A 20,826-nucleotide genomic window follows, 5' to 3' on the forward strand; every position below is an offset into this window, starting at 1 on the left:
TGCAAAACATGACATTAGTACTTGGTGGCAAAACCCTTGTTGGCAATCACAGAGGTCAGACGATTCTTGGAGTTGGCCACCAGGTTTGCACACATCTCAGGGGGGATTTTGTCCCACTCCTATTTGCAGATCTTCTCCAGGTCATTAATGTTTCGAGGCTGACGTTTGGCAACTCGAACCTTCAGCTCCCTCCACAGATTTTCTATGGGATTAAGGTCTGGAGACTGGCTAGGCCACTCCACGACCTTAATGTGCTTCTTCTTGAGCCACTCCTTTGTTGCCTTGGCCGTGTGTTTTGGGTCATTGTCATGCTGGAATACCCATCCACGACCCATTTTCAATGCCCTGGCTGAGGGAAGGAGGTTCTCACCCAAGATTTGACGGTACATGGCCCCGTCCATCATCTCTTTGATGCGGTGAAGTTGTCCTGTCCCCTTAGCAGAAAAACACCCCCCAAGCATAATGTTTCCACCTCCATGTTTGACGGTGGAGATGGTGTTCTTGGGGTCATAGGCAGCATTCCTCCTCCTCCATACACGGCGAGTTGAGTTGATGCCAAAGAGCTCCATTTTGGTCTCATCTGACCACAACACTTTCACCCAGTTGTCCTCTGAACCATTATATTCATTGGCAAACTTCAGACGGGCATGTATATGTGCTTTCTTGAGCAGGGGGACCTTGCGGGCGCTGCAGGATTTCAGTCCTTCACGGCGTAGTGTTACCAATTGTTTTCTTGGTGACTATGGTCCCAGCTGCCTTGAGATCATTGCCAAGATCCTCCCGTGTAGTTCTGGGCTGATTCCTCACCGTTCTCATGATCATTGCAACTCCACGAGGTGAGATCTTGCATGGAGCCCCAGGCCGAGGGAGATTGACAGTAATTTTGTGTTTCTTCCATTTGCAAATAATCGCACCAACTGTTGTCACCTTCCCATCAAGCTGCTTGGCAATGGTCTTGTTGCCCATTCCAGCCTTGTGTAGGTCTACAATCTTGTCCCTGACATCCTTGGAGAGCTCTTTGGTCTTGGCCATGGTGGAAAGTTTGGAATCTGATTGATTACTTCGGTGGACAGGTGTCTTTTATAGAGGTAACAAGCTGAGATTAGCACTCCCTTTAAGAGTGTGCTCCTAATCTCAGCTCATTACCTGTATAAAAGACACCTGGGAGCCAGAAATCTTTCTGATTGAGAGGGGGTCAAATACTTATTTCCCTCATTAAAATGCAAACCAATTTATAACATTTTTGACATGCATTTTTCTGGATTTTTTTGTTGTTATTCGGTCTCTCACTGTTCGAATAAACCTACCATTAAAATTATAAACTGATCATTTCCTTGTCAGTGGGCAAACGTACAAAATCAGCAGGGGATCAAATACTTTTTTCCCCTCACTGTAGGTTCGAGTGCTGGTATTAGCTGCCCACAATCTTCTTCACCTTCTAACATATGCATACTTGGCTGAGCAAGGCCACGTTATCATCTGCATTGTTTAGTCCCCCCTCAGGTTTCTATCCAGTCTGGTCCTCCACAGCATGTGTCAGTCTGCAGGCGATTAAACAGAGTTCTCAAACATAGTGAGTTGACGTTTCAGCCCAGCAACCAATCACTAAACAAACAAAAAAAACATTAAGTTTGGTTGATTTGAGATGGCTTAGTGGCTCTGAAAACTAACCTGTCAGAGCACCACTGAGATCTTGGGTGAGAATGCTTTGTTTCAGACACCCATGATGATTCTAGGTCAATGTGCAACAAGTTGATAATCCCAGCCTGATCACCAATCATGTCACAAAACCCTAATTAAATGTGGGTTCTAACTTAGTTCATCATATTGCTACTTTGCAAAATCAAATATTCTGATTCATCATCATAGCATACACAAAGATGCATCACCATGAAATGGGTTCCGATAGTGCTGGCTTTATCTTATTTCGGCCACTGCCTTACACAACATGTCAGTGCGACATGTGTACAACTTTGCATGTTATCTAATGACATGTATGATGTGTGTGGTGGGCTTTCTTGAGGCACTCCGATTTTCAAACATTTCATTACAATACCCCCCTAAATAGAGCCTCGAGACCCAATGAGGCTTCCTTATATGAGAATAGGTTTTCCCCTTTTTTTCTGGCAACAAAATAGGTGTTAAGATGTTAAAATTCCAAACTGAAACCTTTTACAAGAAATCATGTCTGCATTAACCACAATACTTGTGGTCAAAATGCAAACAAAAAACGTACTCTGATAATATGCAATGTCTTTGAAACTGACTGGTCCACACCAGAGACAGCTTTCTTTTGAGCCTAGTCTCAAAACGGTGTTAGACCAGAGGCATCCTCTGGTCTAAAATGTTTCAGTTTGGTGTTTTAACATCTTAACACCTGTTTTGTTGCCAGAAAAAAGGGGAAAACCTATTCTCATATTTTGGTACTGGCGAAGGAGGTCCCATGATATATTATCATATATGGTGTCTATGAGAAAAAAACTTGCCTGTGCTGTACGTCCATGCTAGTATCATCATCATCCGGAGGGCTGTACCTCCAGAAAGTCTGCCATATGGTCTCAATCAACCCAAACTGCAGGTTCACCACGATGTCCAAGATGGCCTGCAAGAGGAAGACACAACACTCATCTCACTCACTGCTCGTGGCCTCAAATATACTGGAAGTTACAGGTGCGCACACCAGCAACAATGGCTCATCTACACCAGCACAACACACACCTTGTGCATACTTTTATAAACTGTGGGGCAAGCGCTGTTAGCACCCACGTAATTATTAGGCTTAACACGACACGCAAGATAGTGATGTGGCCAACATCTGTGACTGGCTGCCTTTGTGTCCCAAGTGCTGATGGTTTTCACACCACACCATGTACTTATTTATAGTTAGAGTCGACTTTGGGGAGGCCCTAGAACAGGTTTTGATACCACAGTCCCATCTTTGGTGGCCAGAAATCAAAGTCAGGTGGCCCAGATTCACAGGGCAGGGCACCGACCAACACAAAGATATATTTTTGAGTCACGATTGCCAAGCACAGGCCCAAAGGATCAAACATGCCAAAAGGCCAGCAACAAACAGCACTGCTGAAGATATAGTAAGTAGCCACTTGAGCAAGGTTTAAAGAAATTGGGAAGAGATGATGGGAGGGAATTCCAAAGTTGAGCGGTTCAAGGACCAAAAGAGCAACATTTGTGTTTTGACCTGCAGTGTAGTAGTTGAACACAATGATGACACAAAACCGTCAGTATAGTAGTTCCGAGCCCTCAACAGGGGTGGAGGAAACAAGCAGTAACGTATGAGGGAACAGTTAACGATGGAGTGACAAGGAGGCTACACATATGTAAAACAAACACGGCAGAACCAATACCTCTGCCGTAGCTGACCATTGTTATAATGCTGTGGGCTGGCATATTGTTTTTTCCGAGACCAAGGTACTCTGCAAACCTTCGGGCGACTATCAAAGGTTTGTTCATGAAGCCATCCAGATATATAAACATAGACGTAACTTCTACCGAGAAGATGGATACAAATTGAGCAATCATTGGAAGGATGTTATTAACCAGGTAAACCCATAACTGCTCTATGGATGCGTCTATCATATCTGCTGGGTACTAGTCTATTTTTCCGAGTTAATTTCCCCCCGCATCCCCAGCTTTCTCGGCCTCCCACTTCCAGCCCCGCCCACTTCCCCCCGCAGCCTCACGTCCCCTCTCCTAGCGTCCACGCAGCGCTCCCCTACTCCCCCCCTCTCTCTCTCCCCCCTTCTTAACTATATAACCTCTTGCCACAGCAGCTCTCTCTCCCACTTCAGCAAAAAAATGTTTCTTGCTGTGGTTTTCCCACCTGATGATGATTACTTGTGTTGCAATCGACACGTCGTGATTTGTTTTATTTTAATTTATTTCTAACTACGTGACTTTACCGAAAGAACCAAAGAGTATCCCCCATATAGCCTGAATAGACTTGGGGCAAGTGTTGTTAGTGAGCACTTATGAAGGCCAGAATGGTACACGAGGGGATGGGTGGCCAGGACCATGCCCTTGCCTCCCAAGTGGCGATGTTTACACACTGCACCAGGCACTCATTTGAGGCAGAGTCGACCTAGGGGAGGTCCAGGACCTGTTCAGATCATTGTCACTGGTGTTTACCGTGCGCGGGAATCGAACCTGGGTCCGCCGAGTTCACAGCGCAGCTCACTAAACCACTGCACTGCCACTCCCCTACACATAGACACACAGGGCTGTAGTGCCTCTGGCGCGCACCTCGCAGTGCTCGCGGTAGAGCGTCTGCAGCGTGCGCACGTGCTCAATGGAGACACCCGGCGGGAAGGTGATGTCCCCCCACTCCACCTCTGCAAACGCCGGCAGTGCCCGTGACGCATCTGTGGGGGGCAGGGGTGCCAGCCACAAAGAGTCACAACCAAAGAAAAAACACAACAAAACCAACAACAGCTACAGGCAACCTGGCTCTGACCCCCACAGGCTGAAGTTTGCACACAGCGCTACTCCGTGGGGTGAAATGTCTGCAGTTAAAATTGAGCGCCTGTGCTTGGAAAGCAAAGATTGGTTGATCACATAATTTATCAAATTCTCAAATCCGTTAGGCTTCAAGGTGGCCAGGAGGATGATAGCACAGAAAGTGGATTCTTGAACCCTTCTGTGTAGACCTTGAGTGTTATGTCCTGGTATACGTAGATTTTCTCCAGGCACTCCACTTTCTTTCCACATTTAAAAGTCTTCACAAAAAAATATGTGGCATAACACCTTAAAAAATATTTGGCATAATAATCGAATGCAGAACCATCCTCGAAAGTTTTTAGGCTCATCGAGGCTTGCCAGGATAAAGAAATGCCATTGTTGTAATGCTAAATATGCTTCTAAATTTTATTAGAATTTTACATTAAAAGTAGTCAACTCAAATGGAAATCTGTATTTGTTTCCCCCACTATTTCAATAAAATACTGCATTGCAGCATCAATGACCGTTAAATTGCAGCTATTAACATTATTACAGTAAATGTTAATTCTCTACGATTATCGTCTGGTACAGCAATACCCCGATTTATGTCTCCCCCTTTAACGTCGTTTCGCAAATACGTCGTCACTTTATTAACACCGCTACCCGATGTGCGTCGCCTCAACACACACCTACATCGCGGACAGCATCGTCCGTCCTATCTGTATTCGCCGCCTCGGCCTTCGCCTCCACTACCCACCCCTGGAAATTGCTTTGATTGACGTCGTTTCGATATTCGTCATCACGCCTATTTCAGGAACGCATCCCCGACATAAACCACCGGGGTGTTACTCTACCTAGGAACTGCTGGTGCTGCTGGGTTTGAGCGACGAGAGCCTGCTCAGCCGAACCATGCGGCCCCACGCCCTGCGCCTCGCCCACTCCGTCCGCCTTTGCTGTTGGCTTGAAACTGTGTGCAACGAAACACAGGGTGACCCCACCACTTTCAAAATAAGACCAGGCACTAAATCAGTGCATGAATTGTGGGCATAATACTTGATTTTAACTGGACACAGAAAACAATTTAAGCAATCAATATTTAAAGCGAGATGGTTTAGGTCCCTGTAACATTTGTATACTACTTGTTTCTCAAATCTGGTTTGTGAATTGGGAATGGGTTGAGGCTCAGTTGGACAAAGACTGAGTATATGGTGGAAAATTTCAGTGGAAATAATGCAGGAGGAGGATTGCAAATTGGAAGTGACCAGTTAATGAAGACGAACAAGTTTAAGTACCTGGGTGCAACGATGTGGTGCTGATGGATCACGAGAAGGAGAGATGAGAACAAGATGGCTAAAATGACGAAAGATGGCTGGTGTGGTGTGCGATAAGAGGGTCCCCCAATTTGGTTGAAGGGAAAAGTTTACAAGACGGGGGTGGTGAGGCCGGTGCTGTTGTATGGGGCCGAGTGCTGGGGCACAAGAAGGAGGGAGGACCAAACTGTTTCAGTCACAGAGATGAGGATGTTGCGGTGGATGGTGGGTTTAATAAGGAAGGATAGGGTGAGAAAAAAAGAAGTGAGAGGAACACTCAAAGTGGTAGAAATCACAGAGATGAGAGAGAGAAAAGGCTGTGGGTGTGGTTCGGGCATGTGGAGAGACAGCAGGAAAATGATGTGGGTCAGAAGGTGCAAGTGATGCAAGTGGAAGGAAAGAGATCAAGAGGAAGGCAGAAAAAGAGGTGGGGTGATGTGGACATGGTGGTCCGAGGAGCGGAAGGTGACATGAGTGGGACAAACGTGTGTAAGAAGAAGATAATCCCACAAGATTTTTTTAATATAAAATAAACGTTTAACTCTTGACTTCAAGCTTTTTGTGACTGCAGGAATCCATATTTTTTTTGTCTATCTACGTGGCTGTACCGAAAGAACCAAATAATATAAATGTTTAACTGTTCACACCTGTTTACATTATGAGACCTCCTTTGCCAGAAACAAGATATAGGAATAGGTTTTACCCTTTTAACTGGCACAAAAACTGACACCTTTATTCAAGGCATCATGTTTGCAATAACCACAACACAAGCAGTCAAAATGCAAACAAAAAAGACAACTCTGATAATAATATGCACTGTCCTTGAATTTGATTGGTCCACACCCGAGACAGCTTTTCTTAGAGCCTAGTCTCCATTGGTGTTGGACCAGAAGACACCAAAAGGCGTACAACTCAAAAACAGCGCACTATCAGAGTATTGAGGGCTCGGGTGAGCATTTACATTACGAGACCTCCTTTGCCAGAAACAAGATATAGGTGCCAGAAACAAGATATAGGCAAAGGAGGTCTCATAATGTAAATGCTCACCCCGAGCCCTCAATACTCTGATAGTGCGCTGTTTTTGAGTTGTACGCCTTTTGGTGTCTTCTGGTCCAACACCAATGGAGACTAGGCTCTAAGAAAAGCTGTCTCGGGTGTGGACCAATCAAATTCAAGGACAGTGCATATTATTATCAGAGTTGTCTTTTTTGTTTGCATTTTGACTGCTTGTGTTGTGGTTATTGCAAACATGCCTTGAATAAAGGTGTCAGTTTTTGTGCCAGTTAAAAGGGTAAAACCTATTCCTAGATCTTGTTTCTGGCAAAGGAGGTCTCATAATGTAAATGCTCACCCCGAGCCCTCAATACTCTGATAGTGCGCTGTTTTTGAGTTGTACGCCTTTTGGTGTCTTCTGGTCCAACACCAATGGAGACTAGGCTCTAAGAAAAGCTGTCTCGGGTGTGGACCAATCAAATTCAAGGACAGTACATATTATTATCAGAGTTGTCTTTTTTGTTTGCATTTTGACTGCTTGTGTTGTGGTTATTGCAAACATGATGCCTTGAATAAAGGTGTCAGTTTTTGTGCCAGTTAAAAGGGTAAAACCTATTCCTATAACCTGTTCACACCTGTATTTTTTGGATCAGGGAATTGCAACCCACATCATATTTAGAGGACCTTGAGTCAAGTGCAGGATCTTAATTGTGCCTCACAGTCCATCCCTTGTCAACTCGGTACAGGCCCTGTGTGAACTTGAGTTGGACTCTTTACCCAGTCCCATGGAACCGGTGGTGACCATTGTGGCGAGTTCTGTGCTGGGCACACTATGGCAGTCCTGGTTAGCCGGTGCCATGTGAGCTGTATGGACCTGTATTGGATGCCTGCAGCCAGTTATATGTGAGCTCCGTGGAACCTGTGTGAGACTTGTCCTTGTTAGCCCCACATGACTGGCGGTGGAACTTATAAGTGGGTTGCAGTTGTGATAGTGGGTTGCAGTTGGGATAGTTCCATATAACCTTTCGTGGACCTTTTAGTGCATCTTACAGTGGACCCTGGGCCCTGTGCTTAGAATGTATTGGATCATGTTCCCCATTCCATGTGAGCAGTATAGGTCCCTGCTTGCGATGTGGCCGTGGTTACAGGTGGGTGTGAGTACGGTCCGCACCGCTGCTTCTGGATGAGCGGCTGCTGCCTCAGGGCCGCGTGCTGGTGGTCATCTTGCATGCGGTTGAGCGGGGATGATGCCTTGATGCGGATGCCATAATAGTGGTACTTCGAGTTACCTCTGCCAACGCGCACAGTGGTAAGTGAGATCAGCGCAATCCAGAGATGCTACTTTCACAAAAAGAGCAAGCCAAAACAGAAATGACTTCTAAAAATGAATTACAACCCCAACTTGTGATTCATTTTAAGAAGTGATTTCTACGCGTGAAATGATGCATCGATTCGTATTTTATTATGCTCAGAATACATGTAGCACATTTTGGGTACAAGAATCTATCTATTAATTTCAATTCGTATGGAGGGTGCATGTAATCGGTTTGCATAAACCTTACACAGCCACGAGTGGCGCTAAATTTACGACAATACCAAGAGAAAAAAATACAATTATTGATTCCAACCACAAGTCAAAATTACAACAATTTACTAAATTGCAATTGGTGCAAATCATTACATGCCCAGTCATTACAGAGTATGTATCTGATAAGTGACAACATGCGTGTACGTTTTTTCCCCCCCCAACACTGCCTGCTGTGGCCCACTCCCCAGACCATCTTGCGGCGGCGCCAGACCTGGTGCCGAGGCGCCGCGTGCGGAGGCCGAGGAACACGGAGCGGATGAGCTTGCCAAAGGACGCTGCGTTCACGGGGTCCAGCTTCTGCTCCTGGCAGTGACGCAGGTAGTGGTTGTAGAGGGTGCAGCGCGGAAGGCTCACCCCCTCCGCCGTCTCGTAGTTGTCGATCAGCCACTGCACCTGTGGCCGACGGTGCCGGTGCGTGTGGAAGGGGGGGAGGCGGGGAGTACACACACAAGGATGTGTCATTACGAGGAACAGCGGACGAGCCTTCGTCATGTGACAGGCTTACGCATGTTTTTTTTTTGCATTCGGAAAAACAAATTACATATCCAAGTTGGCAAAACTGAAGAAACCTGTACCAGTTGTATTGTTTCCCATGAGGTTTATTATAATGATTCTTTATGTATGAAAATGTTTCTTACAGTGTCTTTATTCCGTGTTATTTTGTATATACTTTTGGAATTTTCCCTTGAACTCATACCCAGGCCTCCCTTGAAAGACAAGAATTCGGATTTCAATGGGCTCTTACCTGGTGATAAATAAACGTCTATGGCTACTACTTCACTGCATGGGCATGACACAAGGCGGCTACAATTGGCTTGTGTTTGAGAACGAGGGCACTCGCACATTTTGGTGCAGCCTCTTGCGACAGCCAATATTAGCCTCATCTACTGGTCTGTGCAGATAAACTACAATAGCGGGAACAAACGTTGAAAAAACTTTGATGAAGACAGACTGTGACAGCAGCAATGGCTCTTGTGGCACATGGAATCCATGCCAGCACCATCTCAGAATATTATTGGTTGTGTTTCCCCCCCCCCCACCTAAATTGTTATTTTCAAATCCCATTAATATTCTGCAGCCATTTAATCCTACCTCATTTGGAGATAACCATGAATGCGATAGCTCATCACGAGGAATATTTTAACATGACACTGCCACCCAACACACGATTTTACTTCAACTTACTGTTTGGCTCCACTCACTGTACGTGTTGGTTTTATGACTGTAATTTATTGTGATTACTTTAGGCTACTAGAGCCATTCAAATGGGATTTCCTGTGCATTCTTGAAATATCCACAGATGGTTCTGTGCCTTGAAAAGAATGGGTAAACACACTTGGATCTGGGTTCTGACACCAATGACCGGTCAACGTATAAAAAGGAGGACAGATAACAAATACTTTACCACCATTATTAAAACACTTCCTCATCCTTCTGCCTCATAAATGAACGATATATTGTCACAAGCTAACATGCCGAGCGAAAGCACCATTGACGACAGTGCTATTCAGTTTAAAGTAATTTGCAGTTTGTGCTTCTGCACTGCAGCCAACGCAGCTCCTGTATTTCATCTTGAAATTGTACTTAATTAATCAGGCTGTATTCAAGTTTCAACTGTTGCTGCTGTCGCACAAATAAAATTGTATGACATTAGCATCACCGAATCACTGATTATTTTTCATATTTTCAGTAATTTGTGAATCCAATGCCACGTGTGCGAGTAAGGTCAATGAGGTGTAACAAACAGGCAAAACAGCATACGAGAAACTCCATTTCTAGTTGAATGTGATAAGAATTGGGCCTCGCCGGCATAGGACTGTGGAGCAGTTTAACTCACACCTGTTATCCCCACTGTTTAAACACAGCATTTTCTGTCCTATTTGACGTTGCATTTTGGTCCGTTCCACCATCTGCTACACAGTCGCTTACGGACTGCCACTAAGATGGCAAGACGGGCAGGGATTTAGCGCTCGACATAACACATTAACATAATATCGTTGATCTCGGTGCACCGCCAACCACAGCCACTAAGCTGCCAATTTCTGCCAATGGCCACCTCTCCTGACTTATACACGGTATTAACACTGGCTTTGCATGGGGGATCATGACCAGATTGCAAAGGGCGAGATGGCGGTGAATATATGGGCACCACCAAGTTAACATGTAAAAAAACCAGCAAAACCTTTGAGACTGCGCGATGCAATGTTTGCGAAAAAAAGCCATTTCAATCCAAAGCAGAGGTACTAGTGTAAAGTGGCATGCAAAAAAATCGGCAAAACCAAAAAAGGACAGGAGTGCAGAAAGGCTCAGAGCAAAAAGAGAAGGGGTTAGAGAGAAAGTGGACACTTACATGGTGGTTTAGCAGAGAACTTTGCTGATTCGGGAAACCCTCAGAGCTTTGCAGGGTCTCAAACGTCAACTCAATCTGATGGCGAGATGGCACACAGGCAGCTCAGAAAGCCAGGGACAAGGGCTGTGGGCCTACGTGCTTTGTCAGCAAAGAGACCAATTAATTGAGCAAAATAATCGCTGCCTGGAAACTCAAAAGATAAAAATAAAAGAAAAAATAAGAGGCAATAGAATCGCAAGTGCTTAAAGAGGCTCACCACAGTTTTGCTGAATACAGTATTTATAAGCAAGCAGCAAGCAAATATTGTATTAAATGCGTAATTCACAAATTTTATTTTCATGAGTGTGCGAAGACTTTCAACATTAGGACTTTTTAAAATTCACATTTACTGATTAAGTCACAGCTGCACATACACCATACACACTCAGGAAAATAATAAGTGAGTGAAACGTGTTAAACAACCACCAGCAGTGCACGAGTTAAGTGGACTTCTGCCAATATTCACAATGATAAATTACTTTACAAGAACATTAATTCGACTTTACGTAATATTTGCTATAAAATGTAAAAATAAAACGAATAGCGATTCAGAGGGCAAGCGTCGGTTAAAGGTGGTCGTGTGCAACAGGCTTCACGAAAAATGTATGTGACACTCGCCAATAACAGGATCAAGAGGCAAAAGACACAGAAACACCAAAATAAAATTACGGCTTGAAATAATCATTTAAGAATTACCAAAGACACTGGGCACAAGGGGACTGTCCTCGGAGCTATTTCATATGCCTTTCTGTACAAGTTTTTGACATACTTAATTACCGACTGACTTTCTTACAGATCAGCCAGGTGGTGCAGTGCCATACATGATTGTGTTCAACTCATAAAGCCATACAATGAAAATCGTAGTGGGGGGAGTCAACTCAGCCACTTGAGTCAATAAAGTAAAAGTAACGCAACATTGCGGGATGCCAACAGTGGTGGTTTTAGAGAGGGTGGCACCTGTCATGCCGATGTGGAACTTCCGCCAATGGTTGGCTCAAAGCCGACAATAGACTAGTACTGCCCTGTTTTGTTTGAGCAGGGGAAACACTCTAGCATTTACTTTTTTAACTACAGTGAAGGCTAAAAAAAGACCATGATATTGTATTGAACAAACTTTGCACAGCAGGTGAACTATTCGCACACCAGCTTGGCAGAACCAGTGCATCTTGTTACTCCCAAATGCCATGAGTAAATCTGCTCACTCGACTTTGGCGCTTCTGCGTGATTTTTCCTGACACCTCCGTCCCGAGCGGGAACATCCCATCAGACTCTCACCGTGGCAGGCGAGGCGCGTGTGGCCTGGCTCAGCGACTGCCCAGAGCCGTCCATCGTCTGGATGAGGTACGCACCCCCGGCCTCGGTGAGCACCTGCCCACCGCCGACCCCCATTGCTCCCATCTCACTGCCGCCGCCACTGCCGCCTGTGCTCATGAGGCCATGTGATGAGACCACGGTGCCCAGCTGCGTCGTGACACGGCCCTAGGGGGCAGGGGCGAAATGAGTCACTCTTCCCACGGCACACAAATACACGTAGAGCCCTTTTTTGTCAGCCTCCCATGCGAGTTGTGTATATATATACAATAGTGAATACTTACGCCTATAATACAACACATGCATCACGAGTGTAATAATTGTCTACACTCAATGGATCTAGAATCATTACATGCCTTGTGAATTGGAACATTACCATGCACTGGCAAGATTAGGTTGTGGTTAGAACCTGCCAGTTGTACAAAAGTCACAAGATCAAATTTCGTTTGAAGGTAGACTTAACACAATATCACCATCATAACCATCCCTTCAGCATCACCGATACGAGTATCATAATTTTGCAGGATGCCAACAGAGGTTGTATTATGGACAGTGTAGTCCTACCATAGGAATGCGGAATGTCCACCACTGGCTCAGGGCTGCTAAGAGAGATGAGCCCTCTAAAATGCTCTTTTGAGCAGGGAGACAATGTGGCTATACAATTACCCTTTGATGAAAAGGTTTTTTTACATGCCAACCTTGCAAGAGGTGCACATTAAAACATTTTATTAAGTACTTACAGAGAGCAAGTCAATACACAATTATGTAATTATGGTAATATAATGTTTGGTTCACATTGCATTGTACACAATTGAAAACAACCACAGCACATTTTAAACACTAAAAATAAACATGGCTCATATGTTAGGGACAAAACTCTGATGTTCAAGTGAATCTGAAGTTGATTTTACAATGTAGACTTGTGCAGTAAAGATATATTAAAGAAAAACCTTTGAAGAACATTGCAAATAAGATGACTCCATACCACTGAACTTGTCACGACTGCAGAAAGTATTTTCACCGTCTAATCCTGAACTTATTGTTTCTATACCAGTCACTTTCACCGCTGATCAGCGCTATAAACAGAGATGAACAACGATAATACCCCATGCTCATAATGAGTGGTAAGACACTTCACAAGATTGGAGAACTGTTATATAAAACAGCTCGATCGTGTTGTGATGCAACTTCCTAATAATAAAGGCAGCAGCTGCTGCTTGTTCGCTGCACACATTGGTACCTGTGAGTCGTAGTAGACAGGGCCCTCTCCCTGGCCGTACAGCTGGGCCTCACTGTAAGGGTAGGATGCTGCTCGCCTGCTCGCCCACAAGCAAAGCAAATCGCCTTTACTGTCCCTGCAAACCAAACATCTAACAATTAATTTCCTTTTTTTTGTTTTTCCTTCCCTCCCCCATCCCCCTCCCAAGTCTTATCCCGATTGTACCATCGTTGTCACAGCACGAGTCGAGGTCTGCATTTGGATCTCTTACAGAGCAGAACAGCCCTTTTAATTTGATGACCCGTGGAAAACAATATCATCGAGCTACCTCTGCGATGTTAAAAAAAAAACTTCTCAAGGGCTCATTCAGTAGGGACCAACACATTCGCAACTACTTTGCCAAAGAGTAACGTTGGTGGCATGACAATTAAACCAATATTTTAAATTCTCAGAGCTGGCAACCAGATTAGGAGAAAAACCAAACAATGCAAGTTTTTTTGTGTACTGTCAATGATGACTGGGCTGAGCCCATTATCTCTCGGTTGCATAGCTAAATAGTATCACTACTGTGGCTGCCTGGGTTCAAACCCAAGATTTGAGTGGTGCGAGCTCAGCACTCTGATCTCGAAGCCATCCCGGCCACCACTTACATCGAAAACATTTCAAACACAGCTACTGTAACCTCCATTTTCCCGAATGTCAGGGGGCCCATGTGTGAATAGTTGGAATAGCATCGCTTTTTCCAAATAGTTGTAGGTTTGCTGTGCAACGTTGTATGCACAAATGCTTACACACATCAAGCCTATAAAAGTGATAAAAGCTCAACACTAACTTTATGCGTACTTTACATTGTATAAAACAACATTAAGTTATTTGAATATACAAACGGCACAAAACTATACAAAAAAATTTTCAATACTTTATATCGTAATATTTATATACAGATATGTATACCACCGCCAAGTGAACAAAAATGTCAAGTCAAATTTGTGAATAGTCAATATATGATAGGAATGTTCTGTATTGCTTGTGTGGAATATTTGCTGGTTTATTCCAGAATGTTTCTGTTACGCGTTGTCGCTTTAAGATGTTCTGTGTTCAAATTTTGTTTGTTGCGGTTGCACCCGACTTAAGAGCCGCATGGCTCACAGGGCTATACCTAATAAATGAAACTTGAAACCAACAAACGTACATTTGCAGTGGTTGAACATATGACCGTAACTTTGAAAAACAAGATTAATTTACTATAACCTTGATTACAATATCACAACATTCAATCAATAGTTTTGAGGATACTTCCTGCTACTTTTAAGCAAGGAATGTAGCATCGTGATGACCCACTTGCAGTGCAAGCACACGGAACACATTCCTGCATCACTCGTCATTAAAACAAGATAAATAAATCACTTCTAAAAATCCTATTTACACCATAATGGAAACATAAGCTGCCAAGTGTGCAAAGCATCATGCAGAGATGCATACTTGGTATTACACTAAAGGGATAGGAAACAGAGCATGTGGACCAGGGAATAAATACAATCAGACACACCGAAATAACAAGAGCAAGTTGGCTTGGACATAACACACCAAGAAGGAATGGTGGCTGATAACCAAAACTAGCGATGGAATGGCCCACGAGGATAACCAACGTGGAGATGGAGTGAAGGGATTAATTCATGTGCAGACTGAGATTAATAGGCCAAACACAGACCCATAAAGGAACAGCATGGGGCGAGGTATTCATCCAGCAGTAAACAGACAATGGCTGATCATGATAGAAAATGATGATTCAATTCCTACTGACGTTGCAATTATGTTAAAACACAAAAAATGTTCTGGCTACCATTAGATTTTGTCTGTAGAGTATGTGTCTGTGTGCAGGTGTAGCCCACAGGCACTGCGGTCCACTGGACAAGAGCACTCACACGGCCCCATTGGTGTACACCGGGTCACTGCCGTCCACGTACTGCACATGGCTGGGGTACACATGCTGCACCTGCACCTGCGACATTGCACACCGTGCGCAACACACACACACACGCGCACACGAGGACAAGCTCTCAATAAGGTCCTTTAACGTTTGAAAAAAATCCCCTCCTGCTTCTGGCAGTATTTTCCGAGCACAGCATAGCATGCGGCACCGCAGGAGCGTCTGTGGAACACGCGGGCAAACCAGCAGTGTGAAGCAGTGGGGGCACCTGAACCAGTTCCTCACAGAGAACATTTTTTTTGCATGCAGTTGCATCGATTTCATGACACAAGACACAACCCAACATCTCCATCAAAATGTTAAGCTTAATCTTACAAATTTACAAGGCACTCGAGCGACATCATCGCCCCAACGCACATTCTGTGCAAACCAGGGTAGCTCACCAGCCAAAGAGTTGTGGATGCCTGGCCTGTAACAGCAGCAGTAACATTGCCACCAAACTGCTGCGTGCCCCATGCAAGTTTAGATGACTCCACGATTGAAAACGGACATCCTCCATTCAGATAACAGCAAACGCACAAGATAAACTTTTCCTTAGGTCAAAGGGGGGTTTGTACAGCCCGTGCAACTCATCCGCTTTGAATGCACTGTCCCGTCTGCCGAGGCTGCAGTGGTTTATCATAACCACTTGCCAGAACAATTTTTTTTCTTTCCATTTTGCTTTAAAACGTGACCACCGACTTAAGTGAATGTGTGCCAGGAAAAGTAAACAAAGCTGAATTAAAATCGACGAAACAGGAAGCGCAGCAGATGATGTGGCGTTTTAGACTGGAAATGTTGGTCTTGCTTTTAATGAGCATACCGTACCCTCTACTCGACGCACTGTTTATTTATTTGCACATTTCCTGTGCTTTTTCGGCCACTCGAGTGAATTCGAGTCACTTGTAAAACACGTGCGGATCACTAACACTCGGACCGGAATAACTGCAAGTTTCCTCCGCAGAGCAAGAGGCTGGAAAACTACAACATTCACGGGCAACGAGGCCAAAAAATTGTTTTCAAATAACAAACATTGTTGGCGAGGAAAAACCTCTTGAACAAAATAGAAAGTTATAAAAACTAAACAAATTGTGCCTTGCGGTTTTAAGCGTTACACAAAGGCGGCTTTGCAGTTAGTTTTTTTTTATAAAACAAGAAAATCATTAATCATCTCTCGCCAAGGTTTACTCTAAAGGTGACAAGAACTATTGGTGGAATTGGAATTTGCAGCAGCTGTTCCTGAACACCAGGCCTCATGGCCCCAGGATTAAGACGACTTCCAACTCCGCCTACCATCTCCACCCTTTGTTAAATCACGAGTGGAGAATCTCTTCCTTACCAAGGGCCAAATGAGACTTTCAAATACCTTTGGCGGGCCACACAATAACACAAACGTTATCCAAAAATATAAATAATTAGGGCTCACTGTGTTTCTGAAAAGTGTTTCCACGTTTAAAATATTCACATCTAGTACCCAGTTAGTGCAGCTAAGATGCTTGTCCGAGTACTGACTGCACTAACTTTTTTCAACTGTTCTATTTGAATTGTATTACAATTCACGAAAACAGAATATTTCTGCACTTGTTGAGAAAAATTACTAGCCCTTTTGTTCATAAATTTGGCTCTTCACCACAAAAATTCTGAGCAACCTGCCTTTTGTAAACACGAGTCAAGGTATACTGGGGTGGGGGGCTTGGGTGTGGGCGCCAATGTACCTGCTGCGGGACCTGCACCCTCTGGGGCTGCGTAGACTTCTGGGGAGGTGTGGACGTCTGCACCACCAGCCTCTGCACATTACGTTCAGATAACGACACGCGTTAGGCATGCTTTTGTGCGATTCGAAAAAAAGTCAGTGGTCTCCCCGCTCACGTGAGTGTGGAGTGGTGCTCCTGCTTAGAGCCCTGAGCCAAGTGGTGCAAAGTCCACATTTGTTCGGGCGAAAATGAGTCTATCCCAGAGGGGTACCACTGTTACCTTCCCACAGCCGTATTCACTTAATCGACTCTGTACAGATGATGAGCTGAGTTTGTGTACTTCCGTGGCGATAAAACATTTTATTTTTTTATATTGACACAATAAGCTTCGCATAATTACCATGAATGCATATGCCAGACGAATAAAGACTACCTTTGCCCTCAACTAAAAAAAAACAAAAGATAAACGTGAAATATTTACTTCATTTTGCTCAGTAGTGGTAGTAGTTATACAACAGAGAAGTCCCATTCTTGCGTTTATATAAAAAAAACTCAGTGAGGAATTTTCCGAACATCGAAAAGAGTCTTGAAACTCAGTGAGGCTTTCCTGGACGAATAATGAATCATCGTGCTCTTCGGTCATTAGGAGAAACTCTCCCTCACCACAGGATCCAGCAATATTTAACACTGGCTCAGGAACAACACAAGTTAGTGCCACCCAATTGTGAGTTTAAACAAGGAGACACTTTGACTTGAAATTATAGAATTGCAGTAACACCTAAAGGAATAGAGATTACGTCTTTAAACCAAAACAGAGATAGTGGGTAGCACAAAACTTAGCTTCAAGAAATACGCAAATAATATTTTTTGTTGTATTCTATTTAAAAACAAATTACAACAGTTATTTATTTACATCAACATTATTGACACTTTGTCACAATATTAATAATAATGAAAAGGCTAAAGTAAATTTTCAAATTGTTTGCTTCATTGTTGACGCACATTTCACAATTATCAGCCAGAGTGAGAAGGTGCTCCTTAATAAGTTAACCGTACTGCAAAGCGACGCAAACTATGTAATTGCATCTTAACACTATCTCGGTAAACTAACTTTTCAACTATATAACATGCTGTTTAAATGCACAAATGAACGCGAGTGGCATTTTACTCGTAAACATCCTGATCATTATTATTACGTCTCAATCACAATTATTCAACAAAGGGTCTTCGTGCACAGTGATGTTCTTTAAAGCGGTGATGTGACGTTTACTGCACTGAGTTTAATGCCACTGGGAGTTGTTAAAACATGACAAGGCAAAAAGGAATAAAATAGATAATAAAAAAGACATGGATCACATTCAAATGAATAACGATCTTGGATTTTTTTACAGCGCGGTGTACAGTAATGATCAATGATGAAACTAACTCACTACCTTCAACATCAACACTGCCTTTTACAAGAAACATCTATTCTAGGCTGACATTTTAGACAATGAAGGGCCATTTTAAAAAACAATAGCCTATGATATATGTCTCTTGTAAGGATGTGTTCATGGATTTTATTTTATAAGGCACTGTGAGGGATGGAGATGGTTTGGGGGGGCTTCATCCAGTAGAGGTTTGATCAAAGATGATGATGATGATGAAGGCGCATTTAATATTGAAAGTGATTAATTAATTTGGTGCTTATACATCACAGGGCCATGAAGTATGATTAAACAACCTCCAGAACTGACACGGTGTGAATTGATATTTGAGCTGCAGGTACTACGACTGCAGGTTTCCCTTGCTTTATGTGGTCGACACATTCTATAAGAAGGGTTCACAAAGAAAAACCGCACAAGACAAGCTGCCTGCCGAGTAGTGCATACAACGCTGTCCTACATCAGACCGCATAGATGCATGAGTAAATTCAAACTGCATATCGCGAATTTTGGGCAGAAATACGCGAAATCACACAAACCGAACCCGCTTAAAGCGAGGGAACCCTGTACTAGTCGTAGATTGGCATTGGCATTGCCTGTGAGATGATGATTATGATACTCCAGTGCCTGAATCTGTAGTAAAACAATACCTTTACATTTGTATTCTAATTACCGATCATAACTATGGGCGCATATGTGAATGACAGCACACCATCCCACAGCCTGTCCCCCCCCCCCCATGTTATTGGCAGCCAGATCCCATCAGAGAGTCCCTTGCCAGGCACTATCTACCTGCTGTTGCTGCTGCTGGCCCTGCTGGACGCCCTGTGCAGCCCCTGGGGGCTGCCCAGCTGAGGACACCTGCAGCGGCACAGAGCGCGCCGAGTCCGAGGTGGAGGCAGTCGCCTGCATGCCGCTCTCTGGGGAGTCAACACACGTGTGGGTGCACACACACACACAAAGATCCATGATTTAGGTCGCACTCATTACACACAAAGCGCTTGCCACAAATTAACCACAATACCTTGCTGATCTCGTAAAGGAGCATAAACCATCATGCAAACACCAGTCATCCTCGCAGCGGCTTAAGGGGAGCCATAGAACAAAGACAGTCACCACATCGCACGCTTTCAGATGCGCTTCTGCGGCATCTGGAATGCTCTCCAAGTCACTGGAGCTATGCACCTTTAATTCTAGATTAAAAACGAATTTATTTAGAAGAGCTTTTTGTGTTTTGTTTGTTGTCCTCCCCCCCACATCTGATTAGCATGGTTTGCTACATAGGGTGTAAAAGAAGTTCAACATATACATTGTAGGTTTTAGAAGCAAGTGCTGTTAGCAAGCACTCATTAAGACTGGCATTGTACAATAAAAAGTCGTGTGACCAGTAGAACACAGCCTTTGCCTTGTCAGGGTTGATTTTCACACACAGCACCAGGTACTCATTTAGGCCTCAGTTGACCAAGGGGGAGGCCCTGCACAAATTCAAGTAGCAATATCTCTGCATAAAATTTAACTCATTGTTACTGGAATTGAAACAGTGCACAGACCAACTCGCACAGAAATTCACAAATACGCAGACACTTGCTCAAACAAAATACACCAAAAAACACACGCAGGCACATACAGACAGACCACAACACACACAGAAACGAGTCAGCCAATCTAGGTGAGGCCCAAGACAGGATTAGATAGCCCTTGCCACTGATATCCAAGACTAGAAATCAAACCCCCGTTATAGGTTCAGAGCACAGTACGCACACCCCTGTGCCACCTCATCCGCATAGACGCACAAAACTAACACAAAGAAATTAATATTTTTAGCCTTAAGACAGTTTTTACAAGTGTTTATAGGCAAATATCTGTTAGTGTTTTGAAAGATGGCTCAACCCAAATAACAAACAGCTATTATCTTTCAGCTAGGTACCTCGTGTCCTGTGCTCTCACACATGAGTTTGAGGCTTTGATCATGAAATGTTTCACTTTAAAATCACTGCCATGTGCTCACAGTGACATTGCTAAAGTGCAAAAATGACGTGCTTCAATGTAATTTTAAAGTTTATTTCTGCTCGCTAACATATAGCACAGCCTGAGAGACAGCCTAGACAAGCATTTGTAGAATACCAATTTATGTTCTCAGTTGAATAGTCCTTCAGGTCTGCACAGCGCAAGATGCAGCGTGTGGCCAACAACATGCTCAGCCACCCTTGTTTCTCCAATGGTAGTGTTTTCACACTGCTCCAGGTTCTCAATTATATCTGAATCAACATAGGAGAGTTCCAGGACAGCCTCCGGTCCTTCATTTTCCAATGACACTGCAGATGTGCAAAAATTGAACCCAGGTCACTGAGATCACAGCACACTACGTCAACCAATGCATTATTATTTGCAAGAAACACACGGGCATACTCGCACACGCACAAACATGCACTCACCCACACAGGCGTGCACCCGCGCACTCTCGCACAAGTAAG

General features: G+C 44.0%; 1 protein-coding gene across 7 annotated transcripts in view; it reads right to left on the minus strand.

The window, feature by feature from the left end:
* LOC116951959 (transcription factor RFX3-like) overlaps nucleotides 1-20,826 on the minus strand; it is a 56,314-nt gene that overhangs the window by 22,531 nt on the left and 12,957 nt on the right. For 3 of the 7 annotated variants that reach the window (XM_032970885.2, XM_032970886.2, XM_032970881.2), the window contains exons 3-13: nucleotides 19,145-19,272; nucleotides 16,950-17,021; nucleotides 15,191-15,267; nucleotides 13,287-13,401; nucleotides 12,011-12,214; nucleotides 10,697-10,771; nucleotides 8,558-8,739; nucleotides 7,930-8,049; nucleotides 5,310-5,422; nucleotides 4,261-4,379; nucleotides 2,487-2,602 (exon numbers count right to left, since the gene is read on the minus strand). In XM_032970885.2, coding sequence (XP_032826776.1) covers nucleotides 2,487-2,602; nucleotides 4,261-4,379; nucleotides 5,310-5,422; nucleotides 7,930-8,049; nucleotides 8,558-8,739; nucleotides 10,697-10,771; nucleotides 12,011-12,214; nucleotides 13,287-13,401; nucleotides 15,191-15,267; nucleotides 16,950-17,021; nucleotides 19,145-19,272 — 1,321 coding nt within the window. The remainder of the gene's footprint in view (nucleotides 1-2,486; nucleotides 2,603-4,260; nucleotides 4,380-5,309; nucleotides 5,423-7,929; nucleotides 8,050-8,557; nucleotides 8,740-10,696; nucleotides 10,772-12,010; nucleotides 12,215-13,286; nucleotides 13,402-15,190; nucleotides 15,268-16,949; nucleotides 17,022-19,144; nucleotides 19,273-20,826) is intronic. The other 4 variants (XM_032970882.2, XM_032970884.2, XM_032970883.2 and 1 more) reach the window with 4 other exon arrangements.

The sequence above is a fragment of the Petromyzon marinus genome, chromosome 44 (assembly GCF_048934315.1).
Source record: "Petromyzon marinus isolate PM22_M1 ecotype Great Lakes invasive population chromosome 44, UKy_Petmar_22M1.pri1.0, whole genome shotgun sequence".
In the NCBI taxonomy this organism is placed as follows: Eukaryota; Metazoa; Chordata; class Hyperoartia; order Petromyzontiformes; family Petromyzontidae; genus Petromyzon; species Petromyzon marinus.